This window comes from Oncorhynchus gorbuscha, linkage group LG03 (genome assembly GCF_021184085.1).
Source record: "Oncorhynchus gorbuscha isolate QuinsamMale2020 ecotype Even-year linkage group LG03, OgorEven_v1.0, whole genome shotgun sequence".
Taxonomy (NCBI): Eukaryota; Metazoa; Chordata; class Actinopteri; order Salmoniformes; family Salmonidae; genus Oncorhynchus; species Oncorhynchus gorbuscha.
The window spans coordinates 44,279,582-44,299,984 of NC_060175.1; the positions used below are offsets into that span (position 1 = coordinate 44,279,582).

General features: G+C 42.3%; 1 protein-coding gene across 1 annotated transcript in view; it reads left to right on the forward strand.

The window, feature by feature from the left end:
- Positions 1-20,403, forward strand: part of LOC124031417 (receptor-type tyrosine-protein phosphatase gamma-like) — a 306,478-nt gene that overhangs the window by 178,541 nt on the left and 107,534 nt on the right. Inside the window, exon 3 of the mRNA XM_046342630.1 lies at positions 13,897-14,079. Coding sequence (XP_046198586.1) covers positions 13,897-14,079 — 183 coding nt within the window. The remainder of the gene's footprint in view (positions 1-13,896; positions 14,080-20,403) is intronic.

The window sequence follows — 20,403 nt, forward strand, 5'->3', positions numbered from 1 at the left end:
GAGAGACAGACAGAGAGAGAAAAAAAGACAAAGACAGGGGTAAACACAGACAGACAGAGAGACAAAGAAATGCGGTGTCTGTCTGGCACCTGTCACTCTGGGCTGGCTGCGTAGACGTAGTGGCTGAGGCTGCTACCTGAGAACAATACTAACTGTGGTGCGAGGGAGAAATGTAGGAGCTGATAAATGGTGTTTGAGACTTCAATGTGATTGATAGAGCTGCCTGCACTGTTCTGTGATACCTCTACTACTGACTCCCTCTCCTCTTGCCCCAGGCCCAGCACCAGTCAGAGGTCCTCCTCACTGGAGCACAGATCACACCGCAGCCGGCCTTTTGTTCTCTCTCTCTCCTCTCCTTCCCTCGTGCTCTGACTCTTCTCAGTACATTTATCTCATTACAGTCGTGGTATCTCCAGTGGCGTTTACAATGAAGTGTTAATCTCTCCTCTCATCAATCTTGGAGGCTCAGGAGTGCCGAGTCGCTCCCCCGAAAATGATGACTGGCACTTTTACTTGTTTGGAGAAATAAGTGTGGGGCTAAATTGAATTTTAATGGATTGTGCATCCCCAGTGAAAGGTGCAATCCATTATTTGATGATTGTAACGTTGTTTGCTGCTCATGTTGATTTATGATATGTATAGCATGACAGGCCAAAGGTTGCTGGGAATGGGAAGGAAGCTGCGTTGTGTTGATATCGTTTTTAAGTATGGCACAGAGGAGGGCTACGCTCAGGGCTCTGGGTAGGGGAGCGACTGCACTACAATGGCGTTTCTTTCTGTGTCCTGTACTAGCAAATAAGATTGATCCTTTCCACCAGCATTGCAGAAACACAGTTAATTGAACATGATACATGTATTCCTTTGATACAACAATATTAGCCCCTCCCAGGCACAAAGAGGCAGGAGTAAATAACGAATGACAGTTAACAGACAAAGCTCATTTATTTTCCCCCTGCTCCTCTGTAGTGGATGTTGTCTGTTATGTGTCTCTCTTAAGTCTGTTTCTACTCAGAGGCCAACAGCTCTCTCTCTGTCTCTCATATCCTCCCTTAGGATCCGCCATCTGCTGATGATAAAATATGGAACCTGTCAAGAGCAGAGATGTTAGGAAGAAGTTAGCCAGATTGTCAGGACTGGAATATGTCATCATAAGGCATCTGCAGCATTAGTTTAGAGGCACAAAGGGTTTTACAGTCAAGTATTACATGATCCTTTCAAGACTTTACTTTGCTGTGAATGTGCAACGTGACGGCCAATCATTTTTGGGATAAGACAACATTTCAGAGTCTTTATAGCTCAACCCATTGTATGTTGCTGGAGTATTGCATCAGAACAGTTCAGCTTTATCACATTTATACATGTGTCTGCTTGATGTAATAGGATTTTTTCACTTTTGAGGAATAATTGTAATGGGAGGTTTGAGGGCGGAGATCAATCAAGCCGTGTAGGTAGTAGTCGTGTTATCCCAGGAGACCATTCGCCAGGAACTGAAAATCAATAAAGGCAGTTTAAAGGCCATTTTAGGGGCGGTCTCACTGGGCTCATACATCACCTCTCAATCTGCCATCGTACCTCCAAACAAATCCACAAAGGAGCCGTCGATACTCAGGGAATGACTTCACATGTGGGGGGGTGGACATCACAGGAACCTTAAAAAGCTGGTGTTGAAAAAAACGACTTTGTGATTTGCGGTCTTTGGATGCATTACGATGACAGCTGTCTTCAGTTTCTGTATTACTTGATGAAATGTGTCATATTTATATCATACCGTATAGGAGTCAGGAGTAGATCAGGTCAGCCATATCATAATGACCTCAGCCCTTTGTGATATGGAAATCATGCTGTGGTTAATGAACTGTCCCGTTCCTATAATTAACCCAGTGACTCATAACCCACCTGCCCTGCCAAGGTATGTATGACAAGGACCGTCACACATACCCATCCACAGCGTGCCATACAAGCAGAGGTCACAGCTAGTAAAGGAGAGGACGATCGACTTTCAGAACCGCAAAACTTTCATGGCACCGAGCGAAGAACAACAGCAGTAATAGAAACTGTGGCTTAACGTGCTCATCCCCGGGCCTTAGCAGGCAGATGGAAGGCAGGTGCTGCCCTTGAATGGATTATTTGTGCCATCAATACAGAACACAGCGTAGTGGGGGAGAGAAAAACAACAGGTTGCTTTCACCATGTCAGTCAGAAAAACACTGCCGGACACCTCAGAATATAAAGCAATACGGACAGAGGTAGAGGGAGGCTGGACAAAACGGAATGACTCTGGAATCTAGAGCAGCTTGTATCTTTCAATTAAAATCATTCAATCAATGGGGATCTGAGTTGGGACCATCCCCCCGTATTACTGTCTGTCTGTCTGGGTGTCTGTCTAGAGTGGAGGCTGTAAGGTCTGCTGTAATTTTGGGCTGCAGCTTTAGGAGAGGGCCAGCAGCGCTCCCCTGGGAGCGAACAGTCCCAATAAAAGAGGCAGAGGGGAGCGAATCAGCCACGACTGCTGCACTACCCTTACCTCTCTCCTCTAAACTCCCCTTCTCCCTCCCCCTCTCCCATCCAACCGACAACAGATACAGGGATCTGAAGAGACGAGGCAAATTAAAAACTGATATCCGCAGTGGTTGAAAATGGGTATGTGTGTGTGCGTGGATGGGTGGGTGTTGCAGTGTGTGGAGGAGGCTTAGGAGGACATTCTCAGTATGAAGGCTGAGAGGAAAGCAGGTGAGATAGAGAGGTGTGAGTGTCATTTCATAATAGATGAGCAATTACATCTAATGCCTGTATCCTTTTATCCCTGCACTGGGGAAGGGGCCTTTTGTCAGCCCCATCTCTCCGGGATATGGAGGCACACAGAATGTGTGTAGTTTAGAGAGCCTTCTGAAAGTAACACATTGCACAGTGTCACGTTGCAGGAATAACAGAACAGCGGAGTCTGGTTGTCAGGAGATTTGTGGTTGCCATGGCGAACGCCTAACTTGTTAAAGGCTAGAGGATAGATGCCAATTAAGCCAATAGATGAGTTCCACAACCCAGCCACTCTCTGACAATGTCCACTCACACCAGAAAACCATTAGTACTCTGTATGACAACAAAGAACAACCTATTGTTAAACCAGTGTCTTCATTTGAGGTCTTTACAGTATATTTTAGTAGCCACAATTGTGATTTGATGTTCCTATCCTCTGGTATTGTGGTGGCAGTGAGGAAATAACTTTGAACTTGGAAACTGTCCCTTTTTTCTGTTGTTGCAGAAGATGAGATCTTGCCACAGGCACTCTATTGCTGGATATCTTTATGTCCCTCCTCCCATTCTGATTCTTCCTGCTTCTCCCCCCTCCTCTTACTTGGTTAAATCTCTTTGAAGTATTGCTAGAATTAGATTTTTCCTTCTTCGCTCAAGGGTTTTTCATTATATTGTATTTATCACAAGAAAATAAAAGGATGAGACAATGGAACAATTCAGAAACAATAACACAAAAGCAAACAGAAATGCAACCACTGGCAAGGTCAAATGATTATGATCTGTTGCCATGGAAATTGCAAATCATGCTGTTTTTCTTTGATGATAATGTATGCCATCACTATTGTTTCATGCACACATGTGCTGCAGTCTCTCTCTCACACACACACACACACACACACACACACACACACACACACACACACACACACACACACACACACACACACACACACACACACACACACACACACACACACACACACACACACACACACACACACACACACACACACACACAGAGAGAGAGAGAGAGAGAGAGAGAGAGAGAGAGAGAGAGAGAGAGAGAGAGAGAGAGAGAGAGAGAGAGAGAGAGAGAGAGAGAGAGAGAGAGAGAGAGAGAGAGAGAGAGAGAGAGAGAGAGAGAGAGAGAGCTCATATATTGGGAGCAGGTGTTGTCAGACAGGCAGGAAGGTCAACCGATACTGCTGGGCTAGGTCAATACAGATCACAGGTACCCAGAGTGCTGGCTTACAGTAACTGTCTGCTGGCTGGGTGGTGTCAGGAACATGCCCTTGTGCTCTTTGACCTTTATCCCATCATCCCTTTCAGGCAGGAGCTCTGGAGAGAGACATGGACCCTCGAATAAGAGACATGGACCCTTCATGCCAAGCAGTAGACTTTAAATCAGGCCTGGACCTAAAGAACTTAGACATTACTGGGGCAAAAGCTGGTTTGCCATTTTTTTTTTTGCAAAATCAAGACCAATAATTAATTTTTCAAAGTAACAAGTAAAATCAAACCAAATGAATCTGTGCCTGTTATCACACTTTCATTTTAGCTTTATATATAAGCTTGATATATATTTAATAAATGCATGCCATGGAACAGCTTGAAATGGATGAAGATAAATAAACAACAGAATCGCAACACACAAATTAAAACTCAAAAGCCTGGACTGTCAAACATTGAGAGCATGCCTAATTAAAAGCAATGAATTAGCTTATGAAAAGCAACCCCAAAACAAATCCACGTTAGTTCTCTATCAGCCAGGCCAGGCAGGCGAACAGTGACCTTCACTGTCATCGTCATCAGCATAATTGTCATCATCATCTTCATCATCGTCTACATCTACAGCAACACTACTGCTGTTTTCACCAACCGCTAGCACCACTATCACAGTGATTTGCTTGGCACTCGTTACTGCCCATGATGGTAGCTAAAAAAAGACCAAATGAACCTAGCGGTTTGTGAATAAATGATGTATTCATTTGCAAGCCTGATTTGGCTGCATTCATCTCTGGTTGTTCTAAGTGAAGGAATATGGAGATGGTGAAACAAGCGCAGCTTCGAACGCAATGACAGGAAGCTTAAGAAGATAAATGGCATCTTTCGTCTCAGTCAAAGCACAAAGTCTACCGGGGAGGAGAATATGTTACATCAACTTAATGACTCGAGCCACTGAAGAAAGGAGCACAGAAACACAAGCATAACGTCACTAACTGCTCACATTCACTGACTACTTTGCCCACTGCTGAGCTAGAGGAAGAGGATATTCTAGGGGTGGAGGCGTAAGGCAAGACCCTCACTTCGATTCAGAATGGTTTGGAATAGCACATTTAATAGCCTTTATTCCTGTTTACACAGCACAATTGACTTAGATTGCCTGGTAAAATATATATATATAATATGAAGTGATATCATTATTCATGCTGTGCTGATAAGGGTTTAGTAGACAGTGTGTGTAGTTGAGATGATTGAAACTAGTTCTGTGTTTCCTTTCCTAAATTTGGCCTCAGTGTGTGTTACTCTGTTTTTCCCAGAGAGACACAGTATATCCACTCCCAAATGACATGATTGGTTGGGCTGGATGGGGAAGGATGGGATGACAACAGCATTGTGTGTGAGGGAAGTGGGATATTTTCCTACGGAATCGGTGTATGCGTGTTTGTTTTAGTCCATTTTTTGTGGGAGTATCTTTCTGTGTGACTGTTTTTCAATCTGTTCATGCTGGGTTGAATGGTCAGATAGGATTAACGCGTGTATCGATGGAGTAGTGAAAATGAGTGGGGGAAGTGTAAAATCAGTTTGTATTGTCTCTCTGCACATGTGTACACACTATAAGTCTGTGTTTATTCATGTGTGGCTGTATTCTGGGGTATACGGTGTATTGGGTTTTGTGTTTGGGTATGTGTGTTTGGGTATGTGTGAGGAGTTGTACAGTACGTTATAGTGTGTGTATTGGGGCCATAAGGATGTTTGATGCGAAGCAGAGCAGGGGACAGCTGTGGAATAGACAGTGACAGCATCCTTACATGCTTAAGGGGCCTGTCAGGGATCCGCTAGCACTGTGGATGCCGCGGCGCTCTCCACACACACACACACACACACACACACACACACACACACACACACACACACACACACACACACACACACACACACACACACACACACACACACACACACACACACACACACACACACACACACACACACACACACACACACACGACATCTCTAATTAAGGCTGAGTGGCAGGACAGCCCAGCAGACATCCCATTTTCCCCCCATATGTCCACGGGTCTGACTAACACATCCCACTGTCTGGGAATAGTCCCTGTACCCAAGGTGAGAGGAGTCAGTGTGTGAGCAGCTAGAGGGATGTATGAGGGCTGTTTAGGCCATCTAGGGAAATAGATTTAGCCGATTGGGCTACGTTTTATTCCTCAATATATGACTCCCATTGTAAACACATAATGTGAATTGAATAACCCAAGGACATCCGTCAATGATAATGATAGTTTGCTCGGAGATGTGTAATGGAGGTCGAGAGGCATGGTGGTGAGAAAGGGGTATGCAGCCGCCTGCACCTCATCTGTTGACGTATTTCACCGGAACTGCATTAATATAATGATTTACAAATTCCAGAGCATGTTTTTTTGAGTTGTCAACATTTCCCAGTTGACTCACTTATACGCAGTCCTGTTTTCTTTGATTGTAACCACCTAATCATTGTCTGCTGCTGTAATTCCCTTCACTAGCTTATTAAAGCCTCATTCCATAAAGCTGGGAAATGTCAGGTCTTCTTGACACCTACGTGATAGTGCATTTTATGGCCACAAGGCATGTTTTACGAGCAACCTCTAATGCCACCACTGACAACAACATTCTTCCTTCATTGGGGCAGCAGTGGCTCAATAGACAAACACAGTGTGCTTAAACTAATAACACACAAATTACTTTATTTTTCTTGTCTATATTGAATACATAATTTAAACATTCACAGTGTAGATTGGAAAAAGTATGTGAACCCCTAGGCTAATGACTTCTCCGAAAACTAATTGGAGTCAGGAGTCAACTAACCTGGAGTCGAATCAATGAGACGAGATTGGAGATTTTGGATCGAGTTGCCCAGCCCCATAAAAAAACACTCAAAATTAGTTTGCTATTCACAAGAAGCATTGCCTGATGTGAACCATGCCTCGAACAAAAGAGATCCCAGAAGACCCAAGATTGAGAATTGTTGCCTTGCATAAAGCTGGAAAGGGTTACAAAAGTATCTCTAAAAGTCAGTCCACGATGTCGTGTCTTTACTATCATTAAATTGAAGACTTCGTTTTTTAACAAAGATACTCTGTAATTAGTATTATGCGATCAAACTGATTAATCATGTAATTAACTAGGAAGTCGGGGCACCAATGAAAATATTCAGATTACAAAGTTATAATTTCCCAATATAACCTTTCAGATATTTTCATATCTGATCAATAGTCTTCTGATTAATGAATTTTTTATTTTACCTCACGTTAGTCTCATTCCAAACGTCATAAATTGTTGGTTATATGCAGAACCCAGTCTTCACTATGAGTCATCCATACATCAATTGTCTTAAATCCTTGATTTTTTTACTAACTAAATTATTCACAGAAATGCATAAACAAAACAACAAGGTAAATACGGTTACAAGAAATGACAGGAGAATGTGCCCTAGTGGGCTAAACCGGAAGTGGTGGTCAACTGAGATGAGACACTACAAAGTTGATCATTATAACAATTGAAATGCTAATCCTTTACACATGAACGCTCACTCATTCGGGAACAATTGCAATCAATATATATATTTACGCTCAGTGTGTCATCTTGATCGCTGTTGAAAAGTTTGTTTCTTTTGGAGATTTGTCTCGGTCTCTGTCGCGGTTATAGTGGTTAGTCAGAGTGACATTCAGTCATGTTGTTGTAGAATGGATGTTTCGGTGGTTGTCTTTCTTCATGTTCAATGATACCGAATTAATAGCTGCAGACTAGTAATTAATATCAGACTTGTTCTTATTCTGTCGGTATCGATAGTCTAAGAATTTAACCACGTGGTATGGTTAAAAGATTCAGCAATGGTCTGCAACCTTCGTCCTGCCGTGATTGAGAGAAACATGGTCTACTAAGAGAATTTCGCAAAGTTGGATTTTATTCGGAATTGCAGAAAAGAGGCTGTCCCAGGATGTCCTCTGATTTAGTTCAACTCAAAAGGGAATTGGAGTTTCCTTCATTAAACAGTCCAAAATCACATTACACAATTTTACAAACAGTATCATACTCACTCATTCATCTTATACAGCAATTAGATGTAAACCTCATATCTGAGGCTATTATATAAACAGCGTTATGGTAATGTGGCCACACCGTCTCCCATGAGCTTCCCCAAGTTGTAACAAACGGACCAGTTCGTAGCTGGATTCTTCACCGATCTTTTATACTTTCTCCGGAACATGAAATTTGTTCGAACCTCAAGTTCTGTGAGGTGGAAGAAATTCCTTTGTTCTCTATGAAAATTCACTCTCTCTTATACTGTGTGGCCATGAGGCAGGGTCTTCTCCTCATGAATTTATGACCTCTCTCTGACAACAGCAGTCTGGTTGTAGAAGCAGAGAGCAGGGGATGGTGCTCGCTGTACCCAAAGAGGACAACGTCATGACAACGGTAAGACAAATTATCTATAAATGGAGAGATTTCAGCACTGTTGCTACTCTCCCTAGGAGTGGCCGTCCTGCAAAGATGACTGCAAGAGCACAGCACAGAATGCTCAATGAGGTTAAGAAGGATCCTAAAGTGTCAGTTAAAGAGTTACATACATCTCTGGAAAATACTAACATCTCTTTTGACAAGTCTACGATACGTAAAACACTAAACAAGAATGGTGTTCATGGGAGGACACCATGGAAGCAGCCACTGCTGTCCAAATAACATTGCTACACGTCTGAAGTTCAAAAAAGGGCACCTGGATATTAAATATTCTGTGGACAGATGAAACTAATGTTGTATTGTTTGGAAGGAACACACAAGACTATGTGTGGAGAAACAAAATCACAGCACACCAACAGCAAAACCTCATCCCAGCTGTAAACTATGGTGGAGGGTGCATGATGGTTTGGGGCTGCTTTGCTGCCTCAGGGCCTGGAAAGCTTGCTATCATCGATGGAAAAATGAATTCCCAAGTTTATGAAGATGTTTTGTAGGAGAATGTAAGTCAATCTGTCCGCCAACTGAAGCTCAACAGAAGTTAGGTGATGCAACAGGACAACAACCCAAAAGGCAGAAATAAATCAACAACAGAATGGCTTCAACAGACGAAAATACGCCTTCTGGAGTTGCCCAGTCAGTCCTGACCTCAACCCGACTGAGATGCTGTGGCACGACCTCAAGAGAGCTGTTCACAACCGGCAATCCAAGAATATTCTAAAGGGTTCTCTCTCTCTCTCTCTCTCTCTCTCTCTCTCTCTCTCTCTCTCTCTCTCTCTCTCTCTCTCTCTCTCTCTCTCTCTCTCTCTCTCTCTCTCTCTCTCTCTCTCTCTCTCTCTCAAAAATGTCTCTGCCACATCCCCATCCCAGTTCAAATTTACCTTGCGTAATTGCTTACAGTTGTAGCCATTGCAATAGGTGTTGTTGGAGAGGGTGCAGTAGGTTGTGTATTTTCCACTGTCCTCCAGGTGTAGAGGATTTGAGAGGGGCTTCACTCGTGCTGGCTGCACTGGGAGATTACATATAATACCTTGACTGACTCAATTGGGCCTTTCCTGGCAAGGCAGAGATCACTAAAATACCAGCAGACTTCTCATAGCATTGATTTCTGCCATTTCCCACTAATCTTGATGGAATCACGGCTCTAAGAGAGGACCATAGAGCTTCCTGAAATAGGTCCTGGAAAAACGGGTGGGAGTTTGAAGTGTGGAGCCTTGTGCTCCAATGTTATTTCGACAAAATGCTTTTCTGCATAACATCCTTTTGTGCTTTGTTCTGTTCCTTGGAGAATGGCATATTTTTTCCAAAGGCAAATTCCCCCTGAGGTGTGTTTGCTTTTGTGTAACAATGCTGTCTTTGGGCAAACGTTTCATAATTGTGCTCTTTAAGCAGCCTCACACAATTATGGTTTTGTTTATGCAGACAATTGGAATATGGCAGTTTGTCAATATGAAATGAGCAAGGTCGCGAGCGCTGAGGCTGTTGAAGAAATCGCTCTTAATTGACTGAAAAGCCTCAAGTCCCTGGAGGGTGAAAGCACCATAAAGGTGTATTTATGGTATTCATAATTTGCTGAAATAAAATGTGCATGCTCTCCAAAGAATCACAGACAAATGGCCATGAAAAATGAATGAAACATTAGAAATCTAAAACCCTCTCCCTGTTGACCTGAGTATATGATTATGCATGTCGCAAGCCATTTTCTTCTGATTATGTTTCTGCCTTGTGCCTGGTTGTCAGGGAGATCAGTATGTATTACGCCTCCACTCTGTGAGTGTGGTATACAGTGTTCAAATGTATAGGAAACAGGGAAATTCACTCTTCTAGTGCCAATATGGCCCTCTTCTCATTCAGGTGGCCTTCTCTGTTTTTTCCTTCACCCCTCCATCCTCTCTCTCTTATGGTGACTATAGTTCGTCAGCTATATTGGCCTCCTATCTCTCACAAGCCTACAAAATATTTTTCTGTGATTCTCAATCCATTCCTTTCACTATAACATAAACTACAAGGCTTAACTGTCCCCAGAGAGATATAAGTAGAGTACATACCCCGTTGAAGTCCAGTTTGAGAACATTTTAAGGTGCACTGTGCAGAAATTGCTCATCCATTTCCTGTTTGCTAACATTCTAATAGTTTGCCTAATTTCAGTTTGTGACAAAACAAGCAAGTGTAGTTTAGAGAATCATTGTACTATCTAAAATATATTTTCCAAAACCAAAAAGATTGTATTTTCAGCTGTTTGAAGCCAAAGCATAGAAATAATACATATAGAACAGATTGACCACTTCTTAGACTTGCTTTCAAGGAGAATGACAGATCTACAACTCTCATTTGTATGTGATTTTGGTCGGGCAGCCCAAAAAGTTACACATTGCAGCTTTAAGTGAAAAGAGGGACATAGTACGCGATTAATCCCTGGGAGGCGGAGGTCAGAGGGTAACGCAATGTTGATGTGACACCTGATGGCATGCTGATGGTTTTAGTTCCTGGCCGCATTAAAGCAATGACTAATGGCTTCATACCAGCTCTCCACTGCATTCATTACCAGGCCGCGGCTGCCTGGATCCATACCCTGCGCTCTCCTATATGAAAACCAGACCTCTTAAATCAATACACCCCAAGGCTAGGATAGGGAGCAGGAGAAGAGGATGCTTCCTAATTCAATGAAATAGACATTACCAAACGCACCGGACGCGCGCAGGGCATGAGTAATCATAGACAAATTCATTTTAGAACCCCGGTAGCGCAGATGATGCTTTCAATTAGGGGTGCACTTTAGCCCAAGTGTTTATGATGCGGATATAGGGGGTAGTAGGAGTGGGCAGAGTGAGAGGGAGTGGGCCCCCTGCCCCTTCCTTTCTTCCATCCTTAGGACAGAGGGCATCCAAAGCCTTCACTGTAGAGCAGAGGTTGGTGATTCTTTTGGGGCCCACCATTTTCTTTTCATGTTTACTTTTTCAACACTTTTTAAACACAAAAAAAAACACTGTAAAATCACCAAGAATTTTGCTAAAATGAGTTTAATTTAGGAAATCTGTTCCCAAGTATTTCCACTAATAAAAAAAAGATGTGATCGTGTCTCAAGGTATGAAATGATTCTTATTGTCAAATACAATCTCTTTTTGGGCTTAGTTGTGGTCATTTTGCAGTATAAATGTTCCGGCCCCCGACCATCCACCGACCATCCACAAAAATCAGCCCATGGCTAAATCGAGTTGCCTACCACTGCTGTAGAGACAGGACAGGAGAACATACTGCAGGGGAAAGTCAATAGTACTCAAGGTTAGGACACAATGAAGCATATTTATTGGAGATAAGAATATGATATGACTGTACTGTAATGCCCGTTTTAAATCAAATGCTACATACAGTGTGTTGTGCAGTTGTACTCATTGTTTAAGGTTAAACAATTGATTTCTAAGTTCCTTGTATAATAAATTAAACGTGACATCCCATGTAATCTGAGTTTGTGTTTAGAGATAGGAACAGAGAGAGATGTTGTTTCTCATTGTGATGACGCTGATATTTTGCTCATGCTTCAAATTATTATGTGCACTAATATTATGTAGTTGCTAATATCTAAAGTTGTTCTGAATTTAAAATCAATGAAGTTGAATGTTTATGGGTATGGGCCAGGGTGCTGTTGTATACACTGAATCAGTTGAATGATATTGTACAGTATATTGATATGTTGGGATATGCCTTTGTTGAAATGTGTTGTTATAGTGTGTTATCCACATCCAAATGAATTCCCCTTCACTGGATACTAAAGAATCACTTGATTTCACTTGGCTGGCCTGGTGTTTTATGGTTGGATGGCTATGGAAAACTTACTGTGACCCCACACTGAGGAGACCATGCCTGCTGTGGGTAGAGGAGAGGGACTATCTATATTATCCATCCTCCACTGTTTTCATGGCATTGACCCTGTCCTCTCCCTCTTTCCCTCCCTCACTTTCTGTCCTTCTCTCTGTTTGTTTTATCTGAGGGCGGTGGCAGCAGAATTATGACATCTGGCCTGCTCCTCTCCCTCTCTTGACTCTGTTCTATATGGAGGTGTCTGGTCTCGCCTTGGGACTTGCCACTCAGCTAAGAGTTTGGGGTTTCATCTCGGAGCACAGTGCCTTCACCTCTCCATTTGTTAGTAGGTGTAGCTTTGTTTCCTTTATGATAACTACCACATGCACACGTTTGAGTGTGTCAAGAACTGCAACGCTGCTGGGTTTTTCACACTCAACAGTTTCCCCTGTGTATCAAGAAGGGTCCACCACCCAAAGGACATCCAGCCAAATTGATTGTGGGAAGCATTGGAGTCAACATGGGCCAGCATCCCCGTGGAACGCTTTCGACACCTTGTATTCCATGCCACGATGAATTGAGGTTGTTCTGAGGGCAAATAACTCGGCCTGGCTCGCAGTTGGCGTTCCAATTCATCCCAAAGGTGTTCGTTGGGTTTGAGGTTAGGGCTCTGTACAGGCCAGTCAAGTTCTTCCACACTGATCTCGACAAACCATTTCATTACGGACCTCGCTTTGTGCACGGGGGGCATTGTCATGCTGAAACAGGAGAGGGTCTTCCCCAAACTGTTACCACAAAGTTGGAAGCACAGAATTGTCTAGAACGTCATTGTATGCTGTAGCGTTAAGTTTTCCCTTCACCGGACCTAAGGGGCCTAGCCCAATCCATGAAAACAATCCCAGACCATTATTCCTCCTCCACCAAATTTTACAGTTGGCACTATGCAATGGGGCAGGTAGTGTTCTCCTGGCATCCACCAAACCCAGATTCATCCTTCGGACTACCAGATGGTGAAGTGTGATTCATCACTGCAAGGAACGCGTTTCCACTGCTCCAGAGGCCAATGCCGGCGAGCTTTACACCACTCCAGCCGACCATTGTCATTGCTCATTGTGATCTTAGGCTTGTGTATGGAAACCCATTTCATGAACAGTTCTTGTGCTGACGTTTCTTCCAGAGTCAGTTTAGAACTCGGTAGTGTGTTGCAACCGAGGAGAGATGATTTTTACGTGCTGCGCACTTGAGCACTCGGCGGTCCCGTTCTGTGAGCATGTGTGGCCTACCACTTCGGGGCTGAGCAATTGTTGCTCCTAGATGTTTCCACTTCACAATAACAGCACTTACGGTTGACCGGGGCAGCTGTGGCAGGGCAGAAATTTGACAAACTGACTTGTTGGAAAGGCATCCTATGACGGTGCCTCGTTTAAAGTCACTGAGCTCTTCAGTAAGGCCATTCTACTGCCAATTTTTGTCTATTGAGATTGCATGGCTGTGTGCTCAATTTTATACACCTGTCAGCAACTGGTGTTGCTGAAATCCACTCATTTGAAGGGGTTTCCACATACTTTTGTATATATAGTATATTTATTGTTTTGTTTCTTTCTTCTGGTCTAGGTACGTACGGGCCAGAGGAGGGCTGGTCATCAGCCTACCCAGAATGCAGACAGAGGAACCAGTCACCAATCAACATCGTAGACCAGGACACAAAGGTGTCCATGGAGTATCAGGAGCTCACTCTGGATGGATTTGAGACAGAGTCCTCCAACAAGACCTCAATGAAGAACACTGGTAAAACAGGTGAGATTCACCGTATCCCTGTCTGTTTACCCCCACCCTCCTTTCATTATGTATATATATACAGGTAACTGCCAAAGAGTATTCAATTGGGTTGAGATCTGGTGACTGAGACACTGAGACACACACAAACAAAGACACACACACAAACACTTTAAACCCCATATTCTCCTTTTAGACCACTGTTTCAAAGTCACTGAGATCTCTTCTTCTAGCCATGGTAGCCCCACGAAATGGGCAACTGGGAATTTATATACATGACCCTAAGCATGATGGGATGTTAATTGCATGAACCACACCTGTGTGGAAGCACCTGCTTTTAATATACTTTGTAACACTAATTTACTCAACAGTTTATTTATTTTGGCAGTTACCTGTATGTACAGTCTGAACATATTATGACCAACCTATTCCTAGCATAACATTAGAGTACATTAAAGGAGCATTATGTAGAAGTTTTGTTCCATTATAATGTCATAAACTGCCTATAATATACCTGCCGTCATAGTGGAATTATATTAAATTTTTTGGGCCCTTACAAAATTGCATTAAGATTTTCAGTTTTCCGATTGGTTAACAAAAGTTGGTATGGCTCTTGTTTTCGAATTGGAGTGGTCCTCCTCTTCCGAGCACAATCAACAATGGCAGATGTCTTAGGCAAGCATCCAGCCCCACCGGTTGCGGATACAGGTGCCAAAAAAAAATGTTTAGCCAAGTGACTAAATGATATGGCTTGGGGGGAAAACCAGAGTACATATAGGTAACAATTTGATTCCCTGGAGAGAAGTTATGGCTGAAGTCTGATGCAGAGATGGCCTGTTTTCTGCTTGGCAGGTAACGTATACTCACCCCATTCCGTACAAATGTGAGCAACCGCAACATTCAAACGAGGCTACAAAGAAAACTAATGGGACAGAAGCGACTGTGTTGACTTCAAAATCTGGGGTGTGAACTAGGTTTCTATTCAAGCGTTGATCGACATGGTAATGGCTCTATAGTATTAGAGAAAAGTTTTTAAAAAACTGACCCTCCGTTACATCTTGACGTGTCATGCCGTAATGTACAGCACGCATAAAGCAACTATTTCTGTCTTGCAATCTCTCTCCACCAGGTGTGGCACTTCTCTCATCGTTTAAAAACAAGAAATGGACAGTGACGGGGATAAGGGGGATACATAGTAATTTTTTTGCATCATCATTGCATGCGATCATCTTTCTCAAAGCCGCTGTTTACTTCTTCACTTTAGCCCTGCCCTAAAATCCCGATTCAAATTCGACAAACCTTCAAATAGGTATGTAATGACACATTATATAAACTCTTTATAGTGTTTTATTTACATTTTAGAGGCGATAAGGTGATAAGTTGGACAGATCGAGTGAAAAAAAGCAATTTTCCCACACAACATCTCTCCTTCTCACTATCACGCATTAGTTTCACTTCTCCACCTGACATTTTGAAAAAGACCCGACGGGGCTCATTGTCTTGTTGAATTATGCAGAAACGGGCAGTGTGGGGTCATGTAATTGATTCTGTTGGAAAGGGGAGAAATTGTGCTTTACAATGGTATTGACATTACAGTTGATCTGGAAGTATTGTTTGAGTTTGAGTTTATTTTTTATTTTTACAGGGACAGTGCACATTAATCAACGTTTCAGTAAAAGTGCCGGTTTTAGCCAGCCGGCTAATTTTCAACCGCAGTCCCTGGGCAGGTTATTAAAAACAATTACAATATAGACAATAGCAACATAGAACAAGCAAAACATAGCAACATAGGACAAGCAAGACATAGCATACAGACAGAGCAACATAGGACAAGCAAGACGTAGTATACAGACAGGGCAACATAGAACAAAAAGCAGCAAGACAAAATTCATAAAAGCAACAAAGTGTTTCCACACCTCACAAGCTACAGACAACAGACAACATGGAAAGCGGCAACACACAGCTAGGGACCATGTTCACAAATCACAAAAGTTGTGTTTTGGGAGCGCTAAAATAAGGTCAATTGTACAGACCAAGGCGATGTACAAAAGTGAGTGAGTTTACGTTAACAAGATGTGGTACCAGCTAGCTAGCTGTGATGTTTGTGAATGGAAAAATCTGGGTTAGCTTTATGCTGTCTAAATTATCTGGCTGTCTTGATAAATAACTCAGGTGTACATGGTATATGCGATCTAAAACCAGTCAGGATATTGACATAAGCATGTGTGTTTTTGAGAGTCATGGTCATTTTGAACCTACTTACATTTCGCATTGGCGGCTAGCTAATGTTTCATGTACATGTCTCTGTTTGATAGTGATAGAACTGTCATGGCACTCGGCTGTAACACTATCAGCTGTAATGGTACTTGGCAGTATAGTTGCCTCGCCTTTTTGAGACTTCCAAGTTATTATTACTGAAACAATGTTAGCTAGCTAGCTAACATTATATAGCTTGGTAGAGACATGACAAGCATGTGCACTAGCTAGGTTTTGTGACATACACTAGCAATCTAGCTAGCTAGATATAATGTGACATGTGTGATATAATAATGGCTCCACCACAATCCACTTTAAGGAAAGTGTTACCGCTGCCTGCTTTATCAAGCATTGGAATGGCATCCAGCACCACACTGTCAGATAGGTGACAACACATGCTTCATTTCAACATGAGAATAGCTAAATATCTTTTTCCTGTTCCATTCAATGATGGCTATTGGTTAGCCTGAACTTTCTTGAGTGTGCATCATTTACGTCTGGTTTCTGTGTTTTTGTGTCCCTCTCTTTGTGCCTGCCTTCTTTGAGTAGCCTATGTGGCGGTGTATATATGGTACTGTCATGTCTCTCTCTCTAGTATTCAGCACTTGGAGTATAACTGACTGTCTTTCTCTTAAGGAGGGATGAGTTTCTGGAGGAGCATGGAGCCTGTAGTGGTTGAGCTAGATAGGAGCACCATTGAGGCAACAGAAGGCGAAAACAGGCGACACAGACATTTTTGGAGACATTATCACCATATGTGTGTATTGCCAGTATTGTACAGATTTTTGTTATGTTTTATCACTTCTATTTAGCCTGATGAATATGAGCATCTCTAAAGATCCCTGCTGCTAGACCTCTCTTAAGACACCTCTGAAGCCTCCACTTTCAAACAACTAGAAGACCTCCCTGCCTGCCTCCCAATCCCAACCCCAAAACTGATGCAGCATTTTCTCCATGTACTATACCAGGCTACACACAGAGACTGATCACAGGAATCAATCAATCAATCAAATGTATCTATGAAGCCCTTTTTATATCAGCAGATGTCACAAAGTGCTATACAGAAACCCAGCCTAAAACCCCAAAGAGCAAGCACTGCTAATTTAGAAGCACAGAACATACACATGGACAGCTTAAGCTCCATGGCTGGCTGGCATACATGTTGTGAAGGAATGGGATGACATGTGCATTGATCTAAATATCCTTATGCTGTGCAGAGGACCTACAGTGCCAGACCATTTTCTTAGGTTTACTTTTCTCTATGAACATGGACTTACTTTGGAGACTACATGACTTTATTAAAGGCCCACCGTCATCACATGATCACCCCATTCAATTTGCCAAGCAGCTCCTCCTAAATGGCTCTTCACAAAAAGTGACCGCACGTCCCAACTTGCAAACTATTCATTGGTTTAGAAGACAAAATAAGAGTGACAATGTGATTCTAGCCTATTGAAACACACAGAGCAGGCCATCCCCCTCCCAAAACCCCCTTGATGCACACCTAAACCCTATTTTTATTTACATGGTGAGGTCATTTGAATGGGATGACGATGTGACAACAGTGGGCCTTTAAACAGTTAGTTCAGATGAACTCTATAGAGGTCTTTACACAGCTAGATCCATTGATACACCTATGCTGCTTTGTCTTACCCAGACCACCTGTAAGCCATAGCTCTATTAAAATATATTGTTGGCCTCTTTACCCTCCTCTAATCCTCCCATCCCTGTGTTCTTGGGGCTCTACCTGCCTCTAGGGGTGTGTATTATTGTAACGCTTGTCGTCTGGGGAAGGAGAGGAGGGCCAAAGCGCAGCGTGGTAAGTGTTCATCTTATTTAATGAAAATTGAACACTGAATAACAAACAACAAAGAAACAACCGAAACAGTTTTGTCTTGTGCAGAAACACACAAAGACTGAAAACAACCACCCACAAAACACAATGGAAAACAGGCTACCTAAATATGGTTCTCAATCAGGGACAACGATTGACAGCTGCCTCTGATTGAGAACCATACCGGGCCAAACACAGAAATAGAAAATCATAGACAAACTAACATAGACAACCCACCCAACTCACGCCCTGACCATACTAAAACAAAAACAAAGGAACTAAGGTCAGAACGTAACAATTATGTCTGGGCTGGCACACATCTTTTATTTCTCGTTAGGTGACAAGTGACACAAGGTTCTGGATCATAGGTGTTTTTGATCTTGTTAAATTCCGAGTTTCTGTTTTAGCCATTTATCAGTTAACTTGTGTTTGATGATGTCCACATTGAATCTTAACTCCTTAAAGTTGGAATCAGCTAGTCGTCTGCGACCCTCTGGTCTCACCTCTTCTTTTGTTATTTCATTTTGAACGAAACCCAACTCACTTCTCTTTTCGGGTCGAGTTGATTCAGATCCAATACTAATGATGATGATACTTGTTCAGTAGAACATTTCTGAATATGTTGTCCCTGCTACCACAACTGTTTATCTACAACTAGCTAGCAGCTGACTACTCTGTTTACATTCTACCTCTCTAACGCACGCTCATGCAAGCTCATTTCAGTTGAAGGCGTTCAGTTGTGCAACTGGCTAGGTATCCCCATTTCCCTTTCCTTTCCCTCATGCCCAAGTGCTCTCTCTCACATCTGTGCTCTCTCCCACTCACAACCATAGATTGAATATATAAACAACACAAGAAGCGCGGGGAGGCCTGGGGTCATGAACGACTTGCTGATGACCACTTTAAATATGTAATTGAGTTCATTTGTCCAGGGGTACAGTGCCTTGCAAAAGTATTCATCCCCCCTGGCATTTTTCCTATTTTGTTGCATTACAACCTGTAATTTAAATAGATTTTTATTTGGATTTCATGCAATGGACATACACAAAATAGTTTTTTTTGTTAATTACTTGTTTCAAAAAATTCAAAAATATCACAAACGGAAAAGTGGTGTGTGCATATGTATTCACCCCCTTTGCTATGAAGCCCCTAAATAAGATCTGGTGCAACCAATTACCTTCAGAACTCACATAATTAATCAAATAAAGTCCACCTGTGTGCAATCTAAGTGTCACATGATCTGGCACATGATCTCATTATATTTTCACCTGTTCTGAAAGGCCCCAGAGTCTGCAACACCACCACAGCACACCAACAACAAAACCTCATCCCAACTGTAAACTGTGGTAGAGGGACCCTCATGGTTTGGGGCATCTTTGCCTCCTCAGGGCCTGGAAAGCTTGCTATCATTAACAGAAAAATGAATTCCCAAGTTAATCCAGATGTTTTGCAGGAGAATGTAAGTCTGTCCACCAATTGAAGCTCAACAGAAGTTAGGTGATGCAACAGGACAACAACCCAAAAGGCAGAAATAAATCAACAATAGAATGGCTTCAACAGAAGAAAATACGCCTTCTGGAGTTGCCCAGTCAGTCCTGACCACAACCCGAGATGCTGTGGCACGACCTCAAGAGACCGGTTCACACCAGACATCCCAAGAATATTGTGGAACTGAAACCGTTTTGTGAAGAGGAATGGTCCAAAATTCCTCCTGACCGTTTTGCAGGTCTGATCCTTAACTGAAGAAAACAGTTGGTTGTTGGTTGAGGTTATTGCTGCCAACGGAGGGTTCGTTTTTAAATCCAAGGGTTCACATACTTTTTCCAACCTGCACTGTGAATGTTTACACGGTGTGTTCAATAAAGACATGAACAATTATAATTGTGTGTTATTTTAAGGAGACTGTGTTTGTCTATTGTTGTGACTTAAATGAAGATCAGAATTTTTTTATTACCAATTTATGCAGAAATCCAGGTGATTCTAAAGGGTTCACATACTTTTTCTTCGCACTGTAGCCTATTATCAGTAAGGCTGAATGTGACATTTCTCTCCACACTCCACTAAAGGTATTTCTCATATGTATGGTCAAGGTTTACTATTAATTCAAAGCCAATTCAAAAACAAATATCTAGTGCAAATTGAACAAACTAGATCATGTTTCTATTGAATGTAATATGTTCATATGTTAATTATTAAAGAAAATGTATTAATTTTTGTTAAATATATAGGCTTCTTTTTTTTTACATAATACAAAC